General features: G+C 42.3%; 1 protein-coding gene across 1 annotated transcript in view; it reads left to right on the plus strand.

The window, feature by feature from the left end:
- Positions 1-25,576, plus strand: part of TTC5 (tetratricopeptide repeat domain 5) — a 216,970-nt gene that overhangs the window by 36,869 nt on the left and 154,525 nt on the right. Inside the window, exon 3 of the mRNA XM_069651773.1 lies at positions 24,947-25,158. Within this exon, the coding sequence (XP_069507874.1) occupies positions 24,947-25,158 (212 nt within the window). The remainder of the gene's footprint in view (positions 1-24,946; positions 25,159-25,576) is intronic.

The following is a 25,576-nucleotide window of genomic DNA, read 5'->3' on the forward strand; positions in this document are numbered from 1 at the left end:
TTCTCTAGGAATGGTCGTCCCCAATCCCATAAGGGGCTTCCACTCCCATGTGATACTCCCCACTGTACTGTGGACGCACTGTCCTGGCCCCACAGAAAAAAAATTAGTTAAGGTGCAGTTAAGATGCGCAGATTTAACACAACAAAACACTTGAAATTTCAGCAGATGTTGGAAGTTATGACCATCTTAACTCTGCACGCTCCCGTTGATGTTCCCCATAATGCCATTTTGAATGTCATTGTAAATCCCTTCTCTTATAGTGGTTTGTGTTCATGGGCTATGCAATGGGAAAGCACTGAGTTAAGCTGGTCATGACTTCCCCCATCTGCTGAATTTCAAGGGTTTTGTTGCGTTAAATCTGTGCCACTTAACTGCACCTTAACTAATGTTTTTTCAGTGAATTTCAAGGTTTTGTTACACCATGGTTTTTTTTACAGACCAGTAGCCATGGCCAGTGGCCACGTCCTTTGGCCCGTGCCCACTGTACATGTTCCCCCAATAGGTTTCTTTTTGACCCAGTAGGTGGCCACATCCTTGGGCTGAGGCCACTATACATGTCTGGCGTAAGCAAAGGGTGGGTCCCAATTTTTTTGTTACAGGGGGATTGAGCGAAAGTAGGGACTAATTGTAAGGTGTGAAACACGCAAAAGAAAAGCTCAATTACCCCTCTTTTAGTCCACTTTAGACTTTGATCAGGGAAAAAGGAGATGGGGATAGATTATCTATTTCATCTATCTGAGAGTCTCACAAAACAAATGTTATTTTCCAAAGAGTAAGCAAAGTAAAAAACACATTTTTAATCACATAATTTTAGTAACACAAAAAATATGGTGGGCGCTTTCCACAAGGCCCCTCACAAACTTGAAACAAATTGAAAAACTCAAATATTAAATAGTCCAGCAAAAACACATTTTTTCTACTAGTGGTGTCTAAAGTTAGTATAGTGACAAGTTGTAACAGATCACCTTGACCAACTGTTTTCAAAATATTGATTGTCTTACAATTTTTTAGGGGAACATACTATGAATGGACAGCATAAAAGTTCTGATGCTGTAGAAAAAAGACACATCAATTATAGTGTCTACGGAATGTCTACATATGTTTCGGCACACAGATTACATCAACACCATCCCTGGTGTTCTGCTGTTTTAGTTGTGGCCCTCTTCAGGACGGTATATTGATTTTTGAGATGACAGAAAAGTTCACAAAAACAAATCCCCAGGTTTTTCACAGTTTTTCAGGTACTGTAAAGAATGGAAAAACAAGGTTTGTGTCAGAGCTTGGTCTACAAAAAGTGCGTGGTTAAAAACTCTTTTGGTAAATGTTTGTGTGAGTTCGGGCTCTTTTATTGCCCATTACTGAACTTTTCACTGACCTTTATAGACTCTTATAGTTGGACTAAAGATTGATTTCTCTGGCAAAGAAGATGGGAAAGTCACTTCCTCTTCGTGAGTTGCGTTATGCAGCTTAAACAGTCAATGTACGGCTTCTGTCAAATGTTATGCCGTTGTTGTTATTTTCTTTCATCAAGGGTTTCCTTTTTATTAGCCGTTTTTTCTGACCTATTTGTGAAAAACAATCATGTATGTAATTTGCGGAATATATCCTGATATGGAGAGTGACACAAGTCGTCATGTGTACTAACCTTATGCTTCTTAAGCAGTCTGTTTGTGGAGTTGGTGACGGATAGAGGAAAAACCTTCACGCTTAACCGGAGTACGGCTTCTCAATTCAGTGCCATTTCTTTCGTGATCTATCTCACCCACCGGTCTGGAGGGACAAAGGGTGGGAAGGGCATTAGGGAGGCTCTAACTTCGTTGCTTATAAAAATTACATACATTGTCAAAAAGCATGTGGCTATTTCTATGCCTCAATTCTCCCCGCTTTCAGGGGTCGTGGATTTTCATTTTTCGAGGTAAATTTACCTTATAATTGGTTTCAATGGGTTCGATGATCCCTCGATTCACAGCGGCTTCTTGTTATCTGCGCGCAGAGGAACGATTCGTCTTTCGCGATACCGCAGAAGAGTTATTTTAGTGTTACGCGTTCGCGTATCACGTGACTGAACGTATACGTGTCTGGTCTGCGTTCCACTTCGGAAACCAATTATAAGGTAAATTTACCTCGAAAAATGTACATCCACGACCCCTGAAAGCGGGGAGAATTGAGGCATGGAAATAGCCACATGCTTTTTGACAATGTATGTCATTTTTATAAGCAACAAAGTTAGAGCCGCCCTAACACCCTTCCCACCCTTTGTCCCTCCAGACCGGTGGGTGAGATAGATCACGAAAGAAATGGCACTGAATTGAGAAGCCGTACTCCGGTTAAGCGTGAAGGTTTTTCCTCTATCCGGCACCAACTCCACAAACAGACTGCTCAAGAAGCATAAGGTTAGTACACATGTCAGATGACTTGTGTCACTCTCCATATCAGGATATATTCCGCAAATTACATACATGATTGTTTTTCACAAATAGGTCCGAAAAAACGGCTAATAAAAAGAAAATCCTTGACGAAAGAAAATAACAACAACGGCCTAACATTTGACAGAAGCCGTACATTGACTGTTTAAGCTGCATAACGCAACTCACGAAGAGGAAGTGACTTTCCCATCCTCTTTGCCAGAGAAATCAATCTTTAGTCCAACCATAAGAGTCTATAAAGGTCAGTGAAAAGTTGAGTAATGGGCAATAAAAGAGCCCAAACTCACACAAACTTTTACCAAAAGAGTTTTTAACTGCACACTTTTTGTAGACCAAGCTCTAACACAAACCTTGTTTTTCCATTCTTTACAGTACCTGAAAAACCTGGGGATTTGTTTTTGTGAACTTTTCTGTCATCTTAAAAAGCAATATACCGTCCTGAAGAGGGCCACAACTAAAACAGCAGAACACCAGGGATGGTGTTGATGTAATCTGTGTGCCGAAACATATGTAGACATTCCGTAGACTCTCTATAATTGATGTGTCATTTTTCTACAGCATCAGAACTTTTATGCTGTCCATTCATAGTATGTTCCCCTAAAAAATTGTAAGACAATCAATATTTTGAAAACAGTTTGTCAAGGTGATCTGTTACAACTTGTCACTATACTAACTTTAGACACCACTAGTAGTAAAAAATGTGTTTTGCTGGACTATTTAATATTTGAGTTTTTCAATTTGTTTTAAGTTTGTGACTGGCCTTGTGGAAAGCGCCCACTATATTTTTTGTGTTACTAAAATTATGTGATTAAAAATTTGTATTTACTTTGCTTACTCTTTGGAAAATAACATTTGTTTTGTGAGACTCTCAGATAGATGAAATAGATAATCTATCCCCATCTCCTTTTTCCCTGATCGAAGTCTAAAGTGGACTAAAAGAGGGGTAATTGAGCTTTTCTTTTGCGTGTTTCAGACTTTACATGTCTGCCAGGACCTTTGGCCGTGCCCACTCTATATTCTAAAACACTACCGGGCCACAAGATGTGGCCAGTGACCATAGTCTTTGACCCTGTCCTCCATACTTATTCACGCAATATTTTTCATTTGGACCCACTGTGTATCCTCTGTGACCACTACCCAGGGTCTTCGGATGTGCCCACTGTATATTTATTTTAAAACACTACCGGCCACTAGCTATGGCCGTCGGCTATATCCAGTGGCCATGTGTCTACTGTTCATGTTCCCCCCAATATGTTGTTTTTGGACCCACTATAGTGGCCACTATAAATGTCTTTTGGGCACACTAGCTGGCCCTGGCTAGTCCACTGTATATTTTAAAACACTATATTTATTTCTTACTCACTAGACATGGCCTTCGCCCATGACCATTGGCCCCGGCCTTCAGCCCTGGCTCCTTTTACATGTTACCCCAATAGCTTTCATCCAGTCCCACTGCCGACGGTCTTCAGCCATGGCCACTCTATATATTGCTCCAATAGACTTCCTAAACAGGCCCACTAGCCATGGCCTTTGGCTATGGCCACACCACTAGGTTTATTTTGGGCACACGAGCCATGGCCTTTGGCTGTATCCATTTTCCATATTGCCCCCTTGACATGTTGCCCAAATAGGTTTTGCTGGGTCCCGCTAACCATGACCTTTGGCCGTGTCCACTTTCCGTATTGCACCATTCAGTTCCTTAAAATAGCCCAGTACCCATATCCTTCGGCCACATTCATTACCCACCCCCCCCACCTCAATGTAGCTGTAAAATTCCTCCTTTTTTTGTGGTTGTATTAATCTCATTTTTTAACTCTTCTCTCTTTTTTCCCTATAACTGTGGTTATATTTGCAATTTTGTATCCCCAAATACCAGCAAATAATGGCAGTTATTTTCATGTGACGCACTTTCATTCCTGATTCCGTGTTCTACTGTAACTGCAGTTATGCAAAAACGTTTGTGCCCTGAACTTGGTCCCCAGCGCGCCTGCTCAATTTCTCATGGTGTCCTCTTCGCACCCCCCCCCCTACGTCTCTTTAGCCATTTCATCATTTTTCCTCCACCAAATGGCATTTTTTGAGTTTTGCTTTTTTTGGCTAACCCAGGTTTCACCTGTTATAACCCCAGTTATCTCTCGCATCAACAAAAGAAAAAGCCTGCTTTTTCATTTCTGCAAAGCCTCTGCTGCAAAGCACCATGGGAGATGTAGCTATAATTTTGGGAGAAGGGGTCACCCCCTTCTTCGTCAAATATTTTAACTACTACTGGACGGAATAACCCCAGACCTCTCCCAGAAATCAAGTCAAGTCAGCACTTTGTGCCCAAGTTGTTTCATATCTGGTCCAATCCCGTCCAGCGGTTCTTGCTGTGCGCTGCGCAGAAAGTCAAACTTTTTCTCTGTGGGGAAATGAATGGGGGTAGGCCAAAAACAGCATTTCTTTTTCTTTCTTAATAACTGTTTCATTTTCTAACACATCTTTCCCAGAATTTCTAGTCTGGGGGTGCCCCCACGACAAACCTTTTCTTTGCAATGTATCAGCCAAATCTGTCATGCAAGTAACAAGTTATCAGTAATTACATTTTTGGGTATCCTTAGTACTTGATATTCAACTTAACTATAGTGCAGCAACTGCCATGCTATATATGAGGTGCTCCTACAATTATTCAAAACTGAGCGCCGTACCTTGTCATCAGTTGAGGTTGTAAATTAATTTACTTTGTTCATGGCATATCGGCTCGGCTCATTGTCACCCTCCACATTTATAAAAACATGTTCTGTTACTCATATACATAAGCCAGTTGTCCTGTATGGAGAGGGGTTTTCTATTGCAATAAAAGTAGGGTGGAATATTGTCTTCAGTAGTAGTGCTTTTTAGACATAATTTCAGGTTGAGTGGATAAATATTCAGAAAATTCTCGATCTGATCTGTGTAAGTGCCAGTATAGGCATATCGATCTATAGATTTCAGAATTTGTTTATTAGAAACCGTAGCCACATACCAAAAAGAATACACATAAAATACAATTCTTACGTTTCACTAATATCCAAATAACTATAAAATTATTACAATAGTAAAACATTCATGAAAAGTTACATTCGATCAGCTCCAACAATTTTAAGAACAATTTCCATACATAAAATGCAGCTGCCAAAGCTACCATAATATCACCTGAAAAAAAACATACTCCAAAGTTGATCTGTAACAATGCTGGAGTAAATCACTCCATAGCCCCTTATATAATTATTAAATAGTATTGGACAGGTAGTAAGGATATGATGACTTGTTTCAACCGCTATACCACAAAGTCGGCAAAGCCTCTCATAGGGCCGCCCTGCCCAAGACCTATTAACTTCAAATGTAGGAAGCTGATTAAGCCTCAGCTGGAGTATAAAATCCTGGAAAACCTTATTCGTCCCATACAGTAAATATTTGTTCAGCAGGGGAAGTTAAAACCTTGTTTAACATATCCTTAAACTTGACTTTAGTTGTTAGTCAATAGTTACACATGTACCGCAATCGGTAGCTTTGCGTTTGAACTCCCTTATAGATACACCCATATCTATTTTTAAATTGACATCATCAAAAAAGTCAAACACTTCATTTTCAAATCTGCGAAAATACCAGTGTTTTCAATCTCATTCTTAGCTATGGAAGAGAAACAACTAAGCATAGTTTTATTTTCATTATTCATACTGAGCAATCTAAGATAGCAAATACCTCCTATTCATTTTCCATCTAGTCAACAGGGAAGACCAAACACAGCTCGCAGTTATTTGCTACTATAGGGATACATTGCAGGAGTCCAGGTAATATTTCCAAACTTTACCTTCAAGGTGATGTAACCACTTTACTTCCTTTTCAAGGTAGGGTTCCAGACCATAAAGAATACCAGGAACCAGACAAGATTTATATAGCTTGACCATGGCCAGTATAGAACAAGCACCCTTATGTGAAACAAAGGATTTAATTACCCACATTTCTTTCAGTCTTAGTAAAAACATAATCACGTAGAGTATCTTCACATAGTGCGTGTGAATAGGGACACCCACATATACATATTTATGGCGGACCTCTATAGAAAGATCACCAAGTTTCCATACACATTTTCTATGTTTTGACTTCTCTCTTCTAAGATCTTAGTTTTTTGAGTATTAATAATAAGCTTGATGGATATAGAGTATTTCTCTAGAGCAGATATGCATCTCTGTAAACCAATAGCGGTACTATCCATAAGCATCATGTCATCGGCATAAGCAAACCATCCTAAGGGGTCATGATTAATATGAGGAGGGAAATTGCGGCCGTCCTTAGATCAGAGCGGCATGTCGGCCACAAACAGACTGTAAGGCAGGGGTGCCAAGTCACAACCCTGCTTTACACATAGTCTATACTGATCTCAGAAGAGGTAGTGCCTACATGATCCAATCGCATGCAAAGAGACGTGTCTTGGAAAAGCTGCTTAACCATGTGGAGAATGGATCAATCATGACCAAGTCTTTCAATTTTTTCCACAATAAGCTCTGAGATTCTATGTCAAAGGCTTTTGTATAATCTATAAAGCAGACATATAGTCTGCAATCTTTCTTAGTCAAATGAGATCTAATCAGATGAAAAAGGGAAACTATATTAAACAATGTCCCCATCCCCTTCCTAAAACCTGTTTGTAGGTGGGATAGAATGCGGTCATCCTTGACCCATCTATTTAATTTTTCTAGTAAACAGGTGGCAACATTTTCTGAAATACTATCAGACGGTGCAAGAAGCCTATAGTCCTTTTTTAAAAATGTTATCCAATATGGCCGCCTTCCAAGAAAAGGGAATGATACCACTTTTGGCTATATCCATAAATTACTGTACAAAATAGCCGCCCACATCTCAGGTTGCTCTTTAATAATAATAATATTCGGAAGCCCATCAGGCCCTGGAGCACGAGAAGATTTTAATTTGCCTATAATTCTCAAAATATCATCATGATAAAACAAAAACCATTTCCAGTCATAACACCAACCATTAACACAATAAGACCTATCAATAGGTTTATTAACATTTAAGAAGATATCTTTTAAAATATAAGCTCTTAATATATTTAAACCAAACAGCATCAAATCAAGGATTAGACCCAATATCGCTATTTGTCATATACAGGGATTGAAATTGGGATTTGTTGGCCAGGATCGAAAAAAGCAGCTCATGGGTATCTGACATAACCAGTTAGGCAGGAGCTTCCTCTTGGGAACCAGGAGCTAGGTCAGACTGTGCAGCAAATATAACTTTGCGCAAGATGCAAACTCTAACTTTGTGTCCATTTCAGGTTATCGAATATGCTAAAAATGTCTGTTAAGTGTATTCTTTATTGTCATTTATATACATCCCCAAACATACATAGTTAATATCACATAGCTAGGTTTCTATGATACCACTTATCCCAGGAGTAAAAAGTAGCTTCTGGTAGCTGTTGCTTTCAAGCAAACTAGGCTCCACTTGGCTATAACCAGGCACTTAATAGCTCCCAGCTCCTGGCAGTTCCAAAACATGCCTATATCTATTGACCAGAGACCAGAACTACTTATTGTCCCTAGTTTGTAATGCCTCAAACATGATATGCCAGTGAGCATTATGATCATGCTTGGACTGTTTATATGATGTGATCCCGTTTTTCAACTTGTTTTTTTGGTTAGCAATTGCTAGAGAGTCAAGTTGCAAATTTTTCTTGATTATTTTGAGCATAGATCAATAGAATTTACTTCTCTCAGCAATATTAGCATCACAGTTGGTTTTATATACTTTAGCAACCGGATTAACCATTACAATTCCTAATATAGGTCTTGTAGACTGACATAAGTCCAATCACCAAGTTTTGAGTCGTGATTATCAAGGTCTAAAACATAGTTTTTCAAACGCCTATACACAAGGGTATTAAATAATGTAATGTTACCAGCCAATCATGTTAGTCGATTTAGTCAAATCCCCTGTAATTTACATAAGAGTTCCCTAAACAATAGATTATGTCTAATGCAATGTAACATTTTTATGTTCCCTTTTAAATAAGGCATGATCACTTCTATGGAATATTCAGAGACAATTTCAGCCAGTGGATAGGATATGGATAGATATATTCCAGAAACTGCCTACACCAATACATCGGTGTAGTCCTGAGCCGCACTCGCGAAGTGAAGAGTAAAGTTCCAGTACGCCAGACAAACTGCACCTCAGTCCAGTCGGTTAAAATGTCCTTTAATGTTACAAATTATTTTAAAAATGATTGCTTGAAGCCCTCGCCCAGCCAATAAACATCGGAAAGCCAGCAATGAATGACGTGTTTCGCTACTACTCGTAGCTTGGTCACAATATATATAGTGTATACATTGCCATTCCTATTACAATTAATCATTTCATCAGGATTGACAAAGGACATATTCCAACTGTTCAGAAACATAGACCAAGGTATAGCTCCATTTCGTTTAGAACAAGATGAATAAAAGATGGCAGAGGGATTAATTCAAGCCTCCCACAACCATAAAAATTGGCCCTTCTCATGATCAGTCCAATGTGATAAAATCAAAGGTATATATCTTTGAATCTCCCCAGTAATATTGCCCTTGGGAGGGTCATATATATTAATCACCAACAACTTCAACAGTTTGCCTTGGGCCAAGTCTGTAATTAAAGTTGATCGAGCATTCTTGATGTGTCAGAGCAGTAAATATTTGGTTGAGTTAAGGTAAGCCCTAACTCCAGTGATAAGACCACCAGAAGGCCTGCCAGCAGATTATTTTGCTGCAAATCACTGTAAGAGTACAAATCCACCAACATGACAGTGACAAGTGAGCCATAATATGATATATGTTATGATATATGATATGGCATTTATTACGCGCCTGTACACACGTGTTTGCAGGTGCGACAAGAGGGGGAAACAGGGAGGACAAAACAACGATCTTACTAGGTCTTATGTCATTCAGATTGCGCAAGTGCAGGGAAGTGCCAAGGTGGGCGGGGGGAGAAGTGGCAAGGGGGGGGGGAGAAAAGTGCAGGTAACTTAAAAAGTGTAGTCAGTGGGTGGCTAGTGCAGGTAACTCAAAGTGCAGCCAACGGGTGGCTTGTAAGTGCAGAGAGAAGGGACTGTAGGGTTGCAGATACAGACCACAAGTGCTGGGATGGCCAGGAGGCAGTGCAACTGGACATACAGGAGCCTGGGCCCAAGTTCAGAGGGTAGCCATGTGACCAGTGCATGGAGCAGTCGGGACATAAGCAGGGGAGAGGAAGAGAGAAAGCGGAAGCGAAGAGGAAGGTCTTGAGCTGCTTCCGGAACCGGAGGTGGTTCTGCTCATGTTGGAGAGAGGGAGGGAGGCTATTCCAGAGTGAGATCTTCCCACAACTCTCTGCTTCGAAAAGCGACTGACCCTCAGAGAGTTGGAGGTGAATGATCGGAGAACTTGAGAAGGTAGATGTTTAGGAAGAGCGAGTTGGAGGTAGTGAGGTCCCAAGCCCCAGAAAGCCTTGTGGACAATGCAGAGTGTTTTGAACTTGATCTGTGCCACCACTGGGAGCCAATTAAGAGATTATTTCAAAGCTGGAGAGATATGATCCCTTGGCTTGAGGCCAAGGATAAGCCTTGCAGTCCTGTTCTGCATAAGTTGTAGAGGCCGGAGAGTAGAGGCAGGAAGATTAAGAAAGAGGCTGTTGCAGTTGTCCAGCCTAGAGAGGAACATAGCTCTGGAGACAGTGAGCTTCTGGGGGAAAGTGAGGAAAAGAAGAATACCTCTGAGGAGGTGCTGCTGATAGTTTGACTTCTTAGAGACATCAGAGATGTGAGGAGAGAAGGAGAGGGTGGAGTCGAAGATGACCCCAAGGTTCTTAGCCTCACAGGGCCCAGAGTGGGTGGCCTGAGAGAGAGAAAGAGAGAAAAGGAGGGAGCTGGTGTTTTCCGATGAGGAGGATCTCAACAGTGGTAACCGTTGCTCCAAGAGACGTCAGATGTCGGAAGAGTGTTTGGCAGCTTAGCGAGAGTTGAGACTTGCAATGTGGAGGAGCAGGTTGCCCCCTTTGAAGGACTTCTGTGGAGGTGTACAAGTCAGAGGTACTCACTGCGAAAATATTGCAGGTGCCTGAGGATGGGCAGAGGAGGAAGGAGGAGAGGGCAAGGTAGCCAGGGAGGAGGATGAGGTGGGTGGCAGAGGGGTGGCGGCGGAAGGAGGCAACAGGGTGGCCAGAGAAGCAGCAGAGGCAGCCATAGAGGTGGCAAAGGATGGAGGTGGCAGAGGAGCCAGAGAGGGGAAAGAAGGGACAGCCTCGTCTCCTTCAGGCAGAATATATCTGAGCATAGCAGATTACTATATCCTTCATGATATAAGAAGGAGCGATGGCCCCTTGAATTCCAAGATAGAAATGTTATATCTGCTAAACTAGTAGAATTAGTAACATTCTACTTAATTCAATTAGAGTTAAAAACAGGTCCCTTTATAAGCCTCCGGATTTAGGGCAAGCTTAAAAGGTTCAAGTTTAGATTCCAATTGCAAGATTATTTTTCCAGTATCAGTCTTAACAATCTCCAAGTTATTCAATTCCGTGCTTGAGTCGGCTTCGAGGTCAGCCTTAATTGTTTGTATTGGAGTGACTTCAAAGCCATTGGTGTTAAGAAGTATGGCATGCAATAATACATGTTCCACAAATAGTGTAGATGAAAAATGAATGATGGCCCAATTTTGATCAACTATAGAATCAGGAAGCTCAATAAAGATAATATCATTGGTCGTAATAACTAAGTTGTGGTGTACTGTTCATAATTTCAAGGACAGGTGTTCTATTTGTATAGGACTAAGATTTGATGCACTTAGCGCTAATATTTTTATTTTAGAAACATTCTGTTTGTTGAGCTTGACTATGTAGCAGAGTGAGCCATTGGGTTCCTCTAAAGCAGTTTGTTGAGACTTTTCAACATCCCTCACACTCAATATATTTTGATTTATGGCCAAAGAAGAATCACTCATATCTAATTGTGAATCCCCATAATTCTTACTAGGCAGAGTAGTCGCATTTTTAATAAGCCATAGTGCTAATAATCTTTTTCTCTTTAGTTTTTATAAGTGGTTGAGCAATATCCAGAACAAACTTAGAAGTTGATGTAACAGGAGAGTTGGTATTTGGAGGTATAGTTATTATTCCCTTACAGGTATCATTTCTCACTCTTTCAATATTGTTTATTTTCAATGTTTCCTCTGTCTTTGAATTCTATTTCCTTCTATTTCTTCGTGATGTGTGAATATAATCAGAGACTTCTATAGGAGGAATATATGAAGGGGACTTAACACTCCCGTGACCGTTTAGCTCAGCTGTATTTACCACATCAGGCTCAAGTTTTATCAAATTGTCATCACTAAATTCTCTTGTTTGTTGGACTTCACGGTATGTAGGATACTACTTAGTTCCCCCTCTGAATTCATACCACTACTGAGCAAAATAATGTCAACAATTTTACTAGTGACAAACAATAGTTCTTTTTGATCGGAGTCCATTTTAGAACAAAGTGCCTTACATGTGTCCGATAATTCAGTCCTTTTAGTCATGTAAGGAAACAGTTATTTAATATTTCCATTTAGTCAGTATCTCTACAAGCATCTTCAGCAATATTTTCCAGCATAGGAGATCTAGTAAGTCTATCGTCTTCCGAGTTGATAGTATTACCTCGAGCCGAAGAAAATGTATTAGAACCAGATATAAACGTATGTCCCCCTATTTCTATTTCCATTTTATTTATATTGCGCCGGTAACTCGCGAGTCTCGGGGCGCAGAAACATGAACACACGTAATACCATCATAAAACAAAGAATGCAGCTAGATGTAAAATGAGGGTCAATTAGCTAAACATATGAGTCTTCACGTGCTTCCTAAAGCTTAAGTAATTCACTTCTTTTCTTATATTAATTGTCGGGAAGGATTTGCCTAGGCCTAGCTTACGATTATGCTTCTCTACCACCACTTTGTTTTGGTCGGCCGATCTAAGAGAGCGAGTGGGCACGTATGTGTGAATTTTTGCTTTCAAGTACAAAGGAGCTTTGCCGTAAATGCAGCGATGTGCGATGGTAAGGGCTTTGATTTGAATTCTATTCCCTGTTCTATGCCAATGCAATTCTCTCCTGAAATTGCTAATATGATTGCGTTTGGATATGCGCTTAATAATCCTGACTGCGTTGTTTTGTATAATCTGCAAGGCTTTAATGCATTTATTGTTTGCTCCTACCAACAGGGCATTTCCGTAATCCAGCCGAGATACAATGGTTGCCCTAGCCACTGTGGTGCAATTAACCTCTGAGAGATAGGGCCTGATGATTTTAAGGAGTCTAAGATAGTATCAGAAAGTTTTTTTTGTGTATTGCGCCTGTGCTTCGGCTCCTAATGATACTTTCATCATTATACCAAGCGTTTTAACTTTATCAAGGACCTTGATCAGTGTGTTATCTATCTGAAAAGATTTGTATTCTGGGAAAAGGGAGTTTCTGACCTGCTGGGAACCAAAGACCATCAACTCAGTTTTCTTTCCGTTTAAACACATCCAATTCAGATCCATCCGCTGCTCAATGCTGGAGTAGATGTTTAGTAGATTTTCATTATCCTTCTTATGATCTCCACAAAGTTCAATCACTAACTGAGTATCGTCTGCGTAGTTCGTAAAGTAGACATTTAACTGCTCCAATACAACGCAGAGAAATCTAAGATACAAGTTAAACAACAGGGGAGACATGCTGGCTCCCTGGGGAACCCCACAGAGGATTTATCTTTCTGACGAAAATGTGTCACCCCAGTGAACCCGAGATCTCCTATTCTTTAGAAATGATATTATCCACCCCTTAGCTGCCTTAGAGCAGTTGGCTGTTTTACTGCGTGCCACTTCGAGAAGGTCATGGCCTAGAAGATCGAAGGCTGCACTGAGATCCAATAAGACTAGGAGGCCTGCTTTCCCATTGTCCATAATACTGAGCATCATTGTCTGAAGGTCTAACATCGCCGTCTCAGTACTATGGGCCGGCCTAAAGCCCGACTGTTGGGGATGAAGAGATTCAGATGCATCTACATGTGCCTGTAATTGTTGAGTGATTCCTAGTGATTCCCTCTGAAGTGAATAAGACCTATCCAGTAACTAATGGTTATTGTCAATGGGAGGAGAAAGAACTACTGATTCTCTGCACAGAGGGCGAAGATGTAATCGGAGCAGGCTGTTTAAAGGACGACATATTTGTTTCAGGAGCAGATTGTCTGGTTTGAAAAAATGCAGTAATTTTTCCAGTATGCTCCGGTGCAATATTTGCTGTATCAAAAGACACACCATTAATTGGAGATAAGTCGCCATCAGCAATAAAGTTCTGCCCAGGGCACTTATCGTCGAATAAGGCTTAGCAGTTTCCTTGCATACAGCACTTCTCAGCTGATTATTTCTTGATCTGACCGACATTGTAAAATGCATTAATATATAAAACAGCCCAAAAAGTACCAGATCAGGCAATCAGTACCAGATCAGGCAATCACATAAATGATGAACTTAGTCAGCTTTAGCAAAATAAGTCGACAAAAGAGCAGAAATCAAAATAGCTAATATACCAACAAAAAAAAGAGCAATACCAGGGCAACTCCTGCAAGTCAGTCAAGTCTTAACCCAATAGCAAACAAGAAAAGCAACTGTTTCTTACTAATATTTAGAAGGAGCCGCTGCCGTCAGCGAGACAGCACTCATTTGATACACACGTGCTGATGCGCTCGCCGTCTGCTTTTAATTCGTTTTCAGGTCGGGAGCTGGCAGCAGCAGCAAGAGCCAATCCTCAGCGTAGCGGCTGTAGACAAAAAGTACAGAGCTCTACTTTCTCCAAGCTTTGTAAAACGGTCTGTCCAACAGCAAAACAGCACTCTTGATGCAGCAGCAAGAGCCAATGCAATGAATGAAGCTCTTAGCTTCCTCCAAATAAATATAAGGAGGTCCGTTTATGCTTCAACTCTTCAGTGTAGAGGCAGGATACGGGGCTCGGAGCTGAGTGTCACCATTTTGGCTTGGATATTGTATAATAAATCTTACCCTGTTGTGACCTTTTCCTTGCATGTTCTCCTTTGATGCTAGGAGTTCTTGTCTTTGTTTGGATTTAGATTTTCTGAGAAATTAATCAGTACATTTCTGTTGATAACCACATTCCTTGAGGCATGCAGTGATTATGCTAGCTTCTTCTAGCCACAGTTATGTCGGTCCGAATGAACACTCCCATTGGTTAGTTATCATTTATACTTCTCTTGTGACCTCTACTGGCATGTAGTATTGCTTTGGCTTCAGTTGTTTTTCTAAAAATGATTGTTTCTATTTTCCTTTTGGATGCATAGCTCACTATGTCTAGAAAAATGATGCTGTGGAAATTACATGTACATGTTAGCTCAATACCAAAAGAATTATTGTTGAGCTTGCTGAACTTATTTAAGCTTTAAAGACAGCGTCCTCAGGCCATACCTGGAGTTATGGGCCTTGCAGTCCAAGTTAAAGGACCAAGCGCAGCAAGGGTGTTTAACAAGGTTTTAGGGCCCATAACTCCAGGTATGGCCTGAGGACGCAGTCTTTAAAACATTTTAAAAAAGGAAATTCGCCTGAAGTGGTTGCTGGGAAGTATTTGTATTTTGTTTATTTGTATAGCGCACCAAGCTTGAGGCACCTGGGCGCATTTCTTACACATACATATGTTACGCAGTTACATACAAGTTAGTGAAATGCAGCAGGTTCAGTGAAAGTGCATCACAGGAGTACAGGCAGATAAACAATTGGAGAGAAAAATGTCTAGGTCTCTTGTGAGAAGAGCCACATTTTTGCATTTTTCCTGAATATATGGTAGGAAGTTTCTATCCTTAAAGTTATGGGTAGTGAGTGCCACAATTTTGCTGGGGGAAAGCTACTACGTCCTGCCTTCTGTAGCTTAAACCTCAGGATCTTAAGGCAGTGAAACTGTGCAGATCTAGTGGGGCGATCTGAAATGTTACGTGAGAAGTTGTTGGTCAGGTATCTGGGCGCTAGATTCGCAAGGCACTTATGTGTGAGTTACAGGGTTTTAAATGCAATCCTTTGATTGACCAATAGACAGTGCAGGTTGCGTCAAGATTCAGAGATGTGTTGGGATCTAAGGATGTTCAACGCTGATCTGATGGGAGTTGTTTTGTATTAATTGTATCTTTTTAAAGTTCTGTTGGTTAGTTCCCAAGTAAAGTGCATTGCAGTAGTCTAATTTTGATAAGACTAATGCTCTGGCTACAGAAATGCAGTTGGGTGTGGTTAGGAACGGTTTGCAAGCATTAATTAGCTTGCAGGTGTAAGCCGTTGAAAAAGCTGTTGCATTGATTTGTCTTGTTAGGTTTAGTGCAGAGTCAATATAGATGTCTATTGTTTTCACATCCTTAGAGACTTGAATGATGTTGCCGTCTATGTCAAATGAGTTATATTGTCCATTAAATGCATTGAGTTTGGATTGCGACCCTAGGAGGAGTAACTGTTTTATCGTCGTTTAGACAAAGTCTGTGCTTAGCTATCCAGGCTTGTATGATAAGGTAGATGTCATTAAGTGCCTTACCGTAAATTTCGTAGTCTCTGGTGATAGGGATGAGTGTCTGGGTGTCATCTGCATAATTGGTGTAGGTGACACCCAGATAGTGAAGGTCATTGAACAGAGGCTTTGTGAACACATTATATAATGTTGTAGACACGCAAGAACTTTGGGGGATGCAGCAAGTGATTGGTGCTGGATCCGCAGAAGCTGAGGGTGCAAAGACCCTCATTGATCTGTTATCTAGGAATGACTGGATCCATGTAGTGGATTTATCAGAGAAGTGTGCAGCTGAGGATAGATGATTTCATAGGACTTTACGATTTACTAAGTCGAATGCAGCTGATAAATCTTATAATAGATGGAAGACACTTTGCCTTTTTCTTTTAGGTCTTCGATTTGTGTCTTGAGGTCAATCAAAGCCGTTTCCGTACCGTGTCTGGGTCTAAAGCGTGATTGCCTGAGACCAAGGAGGTTATTTATTTCTAGATGTTCTTGAATCTACAAGTAGGCTGCTCTGTCCAATATTTTCAGTAGAAATGGTACCATAGTGATTAGTCTGTAATTAGTGGGGATGTTTGGGTGTAGAGTCTGCTTTTGTAGTAAGGGAAGGACCCAAGCATCTTTCAAGTTGTTGGGGACTGTGCTTATTTCAAAAGATGCATTGACTAAGGAGGTGATGAATGGAGACAGTTCCTTGGCTGCCTCTTTGATAATGGGAGCAGGACAGATGTCTCTGGCATCTTGACTGTTTTAGTTCAGTGATTATGTCCTCAACCTCTTTAATAGAAAGAGGAGAGAAGTTAAATAGTTTGAGTATTCGGGGTTGGAGCTGATGGGGCTGGTTGAGATGTGACAGAGGAAAGACTACAGTTTTTAGATTCTATTTTACCTTGCAGAATCATTATTATGTCCAGTAGAGCTTTCTGAATATTTATGCACTAGGTGATATCTTTAGTACAGGTGGTGCGGCAGGGGATTCCAACCCTAGAAGTATATTAAAAAGTTCTTTGGTGCTAGATTTGGCTTGAATGATACGGTCGTTGTAAGTGTCTTCTTTGTCTGGAGAATAGCCTCTTTGTAGTTGAGGGATGCTATTAAAAATGTGTCTTTGTTGAAGGTTGACGGAAGGCTTTTCCAAAAGGATTCTGCATTTCTTTAAATTTCCGTAATGGTCTAAGGTGTGGAGTGAACCACGAGTTTAGATGCGCACAGGGTTTGGCTTTGCACAGTTTTAAAGGTGCTATTGTATTGATGGCCGTGAGTAAGTTGTGGTTGTATAAGTCTACTAAGACGGTAGGGTCCGTGTGTGTGTGGTGGTGAAGTTGATGATCGGCTTTAACAGAGGTAGACGCTTCTCAACTGTTATATTGCGGTTATTCCTTGTGTATATAGGTAGAGAAAGGAGGTTTTGAAGGTTAAGATGATTACCTTCCTTTATAGTGAATGAGATAAGGTGGTGTTCTGACCAGGCGCCCGGTTTGTTGGAGAGGATATTTGTATCGCAATTGAGGTCGGCCAGCCAATCTAGTGTCCTTCCTTTGTTGTGTGTAGGTTTGGTGATACAACGTACAAAGCCTAGTTCTGAGATCGTGTTGGCAAGGGCTAGCGCATTGACATCTTTCGGGTCCTGAAAGCCTAGGTTCAGATCACACATTAGTATTATTTGTGATCCTGGCTTAGTGTTGGCAGTGAGGAGGAGAGTAATGTCTTCTTCAAATGTAGCTAGAGGCCCATGAGGTCTATATATGCGGTGGATGGCAATCGTTTGGGATGCTGAGATAGGTAATTTAATGGACAATAGTTCTGCTGATGGAAAAGATTGACTTAGTATAGGCCTAAGGCCTAGAGTGGTTTTAGCAATAAAGGCGACACCCCCTCCTTCAGCTCGATTGGAATCTCTGTCAAGACAGGTGATGGAGTACTCACCTGGAATGGCAAGCGAGTGTGCGGGCCCTGCCGCAGCATGAAGCCAGGTCTCTGTGATTGCTAAAAAGTCGAGGTCATGAGATGTTATGAGACCAGCAATGTCTAATGGTGAGCTGGCAAAGATCTGGCATTAATGAGTGCGCTCTTGATTGAAGTGGTAGCATTGCTCAGATTACGTTTTAAGTGGGAGGTGTTTTCTCTGGGTGAGGTGACGTTGTTTACTGTATTATTTGTTGTGTCAACTACTTTTATTCTTGTGGTGGGATCTTTGGCAGTGTTAGTGTTACTAGAGTTAGGTCAGGAATGAACAGGCGAGAATCTGAAGCCTAGTCTTAAATTCCTACTTTTCAGGGAGCATGGTTGGTTGGGTGTAGGTCTGGTGGCAAATTGTTTGATCCATTGGGCTGGTGTGATGAGATGAGGATTGCTTAGCTTGGATGGCGTGGTAAGCATAGGTTTGGAGACTGCATGAAGGCATGGGGGTAGAAATGCTGAAGGTGATATACTGTCAGATGGAGGTAATCTCAGGCACATAGATGGAGAAATATTAGAAGTCATGTCAGAGTTAGATGGCAAAAGGTTATTACTAACCTCTTTAGTGGCCATGGTAGGTAGGAGCATGGAGCTGAGCAAAATCGGAAAGTACGATATAATTGGGAGGAACATGAGCATGACTAGGCACCAGAGGTATTAATGCTAGTGTCAGTTGATTGACTTGGATACTGTGCAGTTGTTGCAGCTTAGCATACTAGGATGTCGAGAAGGCTACAATTTAATAGAGTAGGCGGTGGTCAGGGATCACTCAGGGCCAACAGTTGGAACAGGCTAATATAACAGTCTGCTGATATCACAAGGAAGTCCAAGATGGTCATACATGGGTGAATTAGCTCAATTATGATAGCACATAACAGTTATCAGTATGTACATACTTAGAATATATTACAGTACATATATTGCAAAAGAGTGATTGGCGAGTATGATGGTGCCTAAACACGTTGGGCTCTAAGCAAATTGGGCTGTAGTACAAAGGCATGAAGCAGTTGATATTTAAGGTTGGCAGAGTATCACATTACTCAGGTGACTAAACGATACAGTATAAAGGAGTACATATGCATACCGAATATGCAGTAAATAGGCAAAGAGTGCATCACTGGAATATACTAGACAATTGCATAGCGGCAGAGGCGCAGTGTATTCAGTATTAAATAAGCAGCATTGTGATGCAGTGAAAAGCTGTGCTATGAAGTGGCTAGTTCCCAGCAACCGTGTCCAAACATGATGAGGAGGAAAGGCAGGGCTTAATTAGTAGCCAGGCAGCGTCTGCCATGTTTCGCTCAGCGACAAATGCAGGCAACAAGGGGGCAACCATCCACCCCGCCCTAACAAGTTAAGTAATACGGGGAGGGAGGCAGTTGAATTTGCTTGCCCAGGCCGCATCTGTGAGGTGCGGCTGAGGCAGGATGACTGCAGCGCTGGGAGGAGTGCCTCACCCCCTCTAAAAGAAGGTAAGGAGTGGGGGTAGCGGGCAGGTGATTTTCTGTGCCTGGGCTGCGTTAGTTCCGGTGCGGACTGGGCAAGTTGGAGAGCTGCTCTAACAGCATGGCTGGCAACGCAGGTCTGCAGTGAAGCGGCGCATTGATAACCATGGCTTCATAGCTATCAGCGTGGTACTCCTGTGATGTGACAGGAGCACCACGCTGAGAGCCATACAGCTCTGTCAGCATCGCTGCCAGCGCGGTGTTCTCGTGATGAGGCAGCGCTATGCTGAGAGCCATGCTGTTGGCACAGTGAGCCAGGGGGAATGGTGTGGGCTTCCCACATTGGCTAACCTCCGGGCTATCCGAAATTTGAGCTACATACCGGCCCATATAGCCCAGAAATTGGCCAGTGGGGGAGTGCCACGTCACTCCCCCGGGACATAATACAGAGAGTTTTAGAGATGCGTCTTTATTGTGAGACTATGACAAGACATGTTCCACTAGTTTGTCACTGTCTGCTAGTGCATGAGAGGTCTTCCAATATCCCATTAATTGTTTTGTTCTGGATGGTGCATTTCTTGCACCCATACAAACCCTTTTAATCGATGGTAATACTCTGTTAAAAAGGTACATATTCTGAGATGGGTTACATATTACAGTTTCACTTAACACATTGAAATGTGTAGAAACTGATTGCTCTTGAAAAAAGTTATCAAAAGTGTCCAGGAGTAATTGGTGTTCTATGGAATAATACAATGCTTTCACATCAGAAGTTACTATTCAGCACTTTGTATTACACGTTACTCCGTTTAACTTACTGAGACTATCCATGGTCACATGTGTATGACAAGTTTGTCAACCATTGGTCTAATATGTGTAGCAATATATTAAGAAATTGACTTTGACCTGTTCAATACCACTAATATTTGATTCATTAATACTTGGAAATGCTGTTTTTTTTCTATCCATCTATTCCATCAGCTAAATTCTGCAAGGTGGCCACATGGCGTTCTGTGTATGTCTTTGATCAGCCCTACTACTGGTTTTCTTATAATGTGAGAAACCCAAGGGTATCCTCACTCCTATTCCCCTGGGATCCTTTGCTCAGGTGGTCAGGGAAAGGTCATCGCTCTTGAATCCCGCCCTGGGGATGGAGAAGCAAGAGAGGATTACCTGGGTGGAGACACCTCTGAGATGGAAGTGGGACGCCCACAGGTTGATGACCAATCTAGCCCTGCCCCGACCTTTATGGGGTATTGCAAAACCTCTCCCTTCATTTCCCCATGTGGTACTGGGACGAGGAGTATGGTGAGAATCGGGCATGTCCCCTTAATCGTAGTCGGGTAAACCTAATGTAGGGTCCACAACTGCAATCTGTTAGAGGGTTGCAGGTGTATAAAATGAGAGCTGGAGAATGGTACACAGAGAAACAGGGAAGCCTGTGGGAAAGAGACCATCAGGAGACCCTTTCCAGGAGGAGGCAGCCATGGTGGGACCTGTGGAGGAGCCAAGACGCGGGCCAGCAGCCCTGAGAGGGAGCCTCTGTGTTCTGGAACTGTGCAGAAGGAAGGAGGACACCGTCCGCGTCTTCCCTCGACGCAGCAGAGCTACCAGAGTTTGAGAGGCTGGCCTTGGTACGTGAGCAGGGCTCGCATGAGCTGCTCCACCGACCTTCAAGGGAGAAAGAAGCAGCAGGAGCCATTCGGGAACAACACCAAGTACCGGTGAGTGCCGGGGAGAGGCACTCGATAACCGGGGCGTTCCTAAGCGGGCTGCGAGTGGGGAATAGATGCATTCCAATTACCGAAACTACACAGACACTTGAAAATAAACACAATGAATACTTATTGAATACCGAACTGAATAACTACTTGAAATTAAATCCTACTGAATACCAAATTGAAGGAAAACTTTAAACAGTGCATACATATTGAATAGCGAGCTGAAAACATCCCGAGTGCATATTTGAACACCAAAGTGAAAGAGAACTTTAAATCAAGTATAGCAAATGCAATTGAATATCAAACCGGATTAAAGCTTAAAAATAAGTAAAGTGAATATTTGTTGGGTGCCGAACTGAATGAAACTTTGCAATTTCACTGCATATGGAACTGAATAACGCTTTTTATGGGGAAACGAAGAGGACCGCCAAAGAGAAAGTGCCCATGGAAAATCAGTGCGCATGAAAGAGTGCAAGTGTGAAAGAGTATTCTAGGGAGGTGGGACATAAGCAAGACTGTTAGGAAAGCTTTCCCTCTCAGTGCAATTTTCCCTCCATTTGTGGACCCCCCCAAACCTTTTGCTTTTGTTTGGCTTACCTAACCTGACTTTTTCCAGTGGAGCACAGCCTTCAGCTGCACACCTTTGGGCTTTTGCTCATTTGTTATGAGGAAACTGACACATCCTTCAGGCTGTCAGTACTGGGAAACTATGTTTCCCTTAGTCTTCGACTTTGTTGCCATTTCTTGGTACATTTCTATCTATGTGCCAAATACCATACAGTACTGGGCATAGGGATCCTTTTGTTTGATGGCTCTAGCCACCCTCTATGGATTTTTTGGGGTTTGTACAAGTGTGCCTAGGATAAACTGGTGGCAGCAGTTTACTTTTAAAGTATTTTTACTTCATTTTTATGAACCATACCGCGTTTACTGCATCTGGCCGAAGACTGTGGCCAGTGGCAAAATGGCCGTGCCACAAAGTCTTTTGCTCTGTCCTTTGGCCATTTTGTCCCTTTGCCTTCCTCCAGGTCGAGAGACCCGGGTATTCCTTTTTTTGACGTGCAGCCTCAGTTGAAAACTGCATCTTTTGCAGGCTCCTGCATGTCACGTGTGCTAGTGCCCAGGAAGAGGGTTGGGACTGTCTGGTCTCAATCCACGCTACTGGTGCCAGTATGTCTGGTAGCCATGAATGACTGGAACCACCGTGGGCGATAATTGGCCCACGTCTGGGGTGCATGCAAGAGAGCAGATCTTCAAGTGCCTATCTGAGATTTCAGCGCAAACCTAATCTTGGATAAGGGAAGGGGCTCTGCATCCATTCCAGGTCGATCTACTGAGGTTCACACCGAACCTCATAAGGAGCCAAGTATCCTTAAAAAGAAAGCAGACTTGAGGAACCGCTGGTGAAATGCTTGGAAGGTTTGGCACCCTGACCCCGCTGTTGTCCCGTCAGACCCCTGTTTCTTCATCGAACCAAGAAGGCCTGCAAGGGCGCTTTGCCCATTTGGAGTAGTGGGAACAACTACTCTCAGGATCTCCTACTTACCCTCACAAAGAGCCTCTTTGGAAGTGTTCCTGTGACATCCAGTGAAATGATCAGCTCAAACACAGGGTATCGCACAGTAAAGGCGCCGTCCTGAGTTGAGACTCGAGACTGGGAATCGTTAGCTTGTGAACCTGGGCCCTCTCTTGCCGTTTTACTAACTCCTCTGAGTCGCGAATTATGAGAGTGCGCCACGCCGCAAGCATTTGCGGTTCCTGCTTCGACCCGCTGTGATGACCATCGCTGAAAGTGCCTGCAGTTCTTGCCTACTGTGTCCTAAGACGTGCTGTACTGGAACTATCCTTCTCCTTTCTTCGAGAGCTGAGTGAAGGCTACTGTCCCGCCATGGACAATTTTACCGCCACGCAGCCGCTGAGGGCCGGAGCGTCCTGAAACTGCAGGGTTAACACCTACGAGCGAAGTTGGCTAGACTGCCAAAGTTTGGACTGGACTGTGTCGAGGGTCGGTGAGTACTTTCCTAACTTAGCGGTGGCCCCCTGCACTCCCCAGCTATTCCCTAACTCTGAAAGTCACTCTTTCGGCAAGGGTAGACCCTGTTCTAGGAATAGGAACTTATTCTTCATCGCCTCAAGCCCGTTCCTGAGCAGCTATAGATCCCTGATGAGAACCTGCTTTTTCGTTTACGCACAACGGCGCTTTAAGACGCTAGGCTCCTCACTTCGTAGACCTGGACTACATAAATTAGGGATTGTTAATGAAGGACTGCCTAAACTGAACGAATAACCCTTTTCTGTTGCAGGTTGTGGTTATTTTCTCCCCCATCACAAGCCTTAGCCCAATCGCAGTATTGTACGTAAGTTACATAATGAATCAGCGTGTATGGTAATTGTTTTCTTGATAACTGTAGTTTAATTGTGTTTTTGTCATAAAGACCTACCTATAATAAATGCATTTTTGATATACATCTGTCCAAGGGTAATCTGTGGAGTATTACTGTGTGTGCGCTCATTGTGGGCTTCCGATCACTGTCACCACTCCTGAGACTAGTCTTTACCGCCTGCCAAGCTACCATAGATTGGTCTGGTTTGTCCACCCTGTTCCACTAAGCTAGGGTGATCTCCTAAACTTATCTCCACCAGGTCAAAGTTTAGAAATTCATCTTAACAAAGACCACCATACAGTGAACTTTACGGATAAGTGCAGTGTGGCAAGGCCAAAGACTGGCAAGAGGTGTGTGACACTTTGGGGCCGTGCCAAGTGGCTAATCAAGAGGAACCAAAGGAGTGTGAATATTGCACATAAGCCAAGAGGCCAACCAAGAGAGACTACAAGAGCACAACTCTGTACACAAGGGCAAGTTTGGAAGACCTTTGCCTGCTGAGGAGCCTCAGGATCCTGGTTACGCGACCTGTCGTGGGTGCACCTTGTGGTGTGTCAACTGCGCCTAGACCAGTGAGACACAAGGAATTGTGAGTCTTGTCTTCAGAACAAAGCCTCAAGACCCTTTTGCTTTGAACTTTGTTGCTTGGAACCTAGAGAAGGGGTAGCTAAAGAAGAAGCTAAGAGCTGGAAGAAGCTCAGAACTTTGATTATCACCATTACTTTCTTTATTGACATTCCTACACATTGTTTAGCTTTTGTTGTGAGGGCAAGGATAGGCTTTAGACACAGACAGACTTTTAAGTTCAACTCTTTGACTCAGACTTTCCTTAGTTTCGTTCAGGTAGGGAAATCACACCTTAGCAAAGGGCAAGTTAGGCCTTCAACCATCCTGACATTTAAGTTAATAAACTCCTTTTGTTTGAACTTTAAGTCTGTTGTCTGTGTCTTACTTCATGATCCCTTCACAATACCCAGCAACATGCTGTCTAGCATATTACATGCCACTTAACACAAAGCTATGAATTTATAACATACCCAAGTTACATAAAAAGATGTTACTTAACAGACCGGTTGTGCACTTTGATATCTGTTTGAGATGGACATGTCCTACTCAACCTCTTCATAGGGTACAATGACACGACAAAATAAGCAAGTTCTAGAAATTGGAAGTATTATGGAGTTCCTTTCAGTGTATTTAAAAACTGGTCGGAAAGCAAACTATCCAATGTCATAAGTATGCATAGCACGAGTATTATGACAAATATTTTAAGTGCGATAATAGAATCTTTCTTAAAATGAAGAGAGCTAACCAATAAAACCAATGCAGGTTATTACAATTTCAGAGTGACGTGCAATTTGAAACCATGCTTTTATTTCTGCTCTCCTGCTCATATTCTGTGTCTGATCCGGCCATCTTACGTATCTTTGCATCTCACCTCAGGTTGTGTGAAGAACAAGTCCATGTATTTGCTGCAGAAGGGCAAGGCTCTTAATGTGACAGCGGAGTATAGTCGTGAAGCAGAGGAGGCCTTGGCTAAGTCAGTGAAGCTCGACCCAGGGCTGGTTGAGGCTTGGAACCACCTCGGCGAGGTGTACTGGAAGAAAGGCGATATCACCAGTGCCCGTACCTGCTTCTCGGGGGCACTGAACCATGTGAGTATCCTGGAGACCTTCTACTGAGTATATCTGTGTATATGAATCTATCTACCTTTCATGTGTGTAAACGGACCTTTCTTTTATCGGTCTTTTCATTCCTTCTGTTCTCCAGCCATACTTTATTCCTTTCATCAATTCATCCACCCAACATTCCTTGCTCCTATCCAACCTTTCCTTCTGGCCTTCTTTTCTTCCTTCATATTTAACTGCTAGGCTTTTTAGAGAGGCACGTGCCGTCTGGCCTTCTCACAGCATTCCTCAGCTCCAGTCATACTTGGGCCAATTGTTATGACTCATAAAGCCTCTTGGGTCACCAGTACACCGCGTTGGTGCACTAAATTGGTTATGTAAACTCTTCTTATTCCTAATGTGTCCCTATGCCTATCTGCCATCTTTTCTTAGTTCATTGATTTCA

The sequence above is a fragment of the Ambystoma mexicanum genome, chromosome 3p (assembly GCF_040938575.1).
Source record: "Ambystoma mexicanum isolate Mex_15411 chromosome 3p, UKY_AmexF1_1, whole genome shotgun sequence".
Taxonomy (NCBI): domain Eukaryota; kingdom Metazoa; phylum Chordata; class Amphibia; order Caudata; family Ambystomatidae; genus Ambystoma; species Ambystoma mexicanum.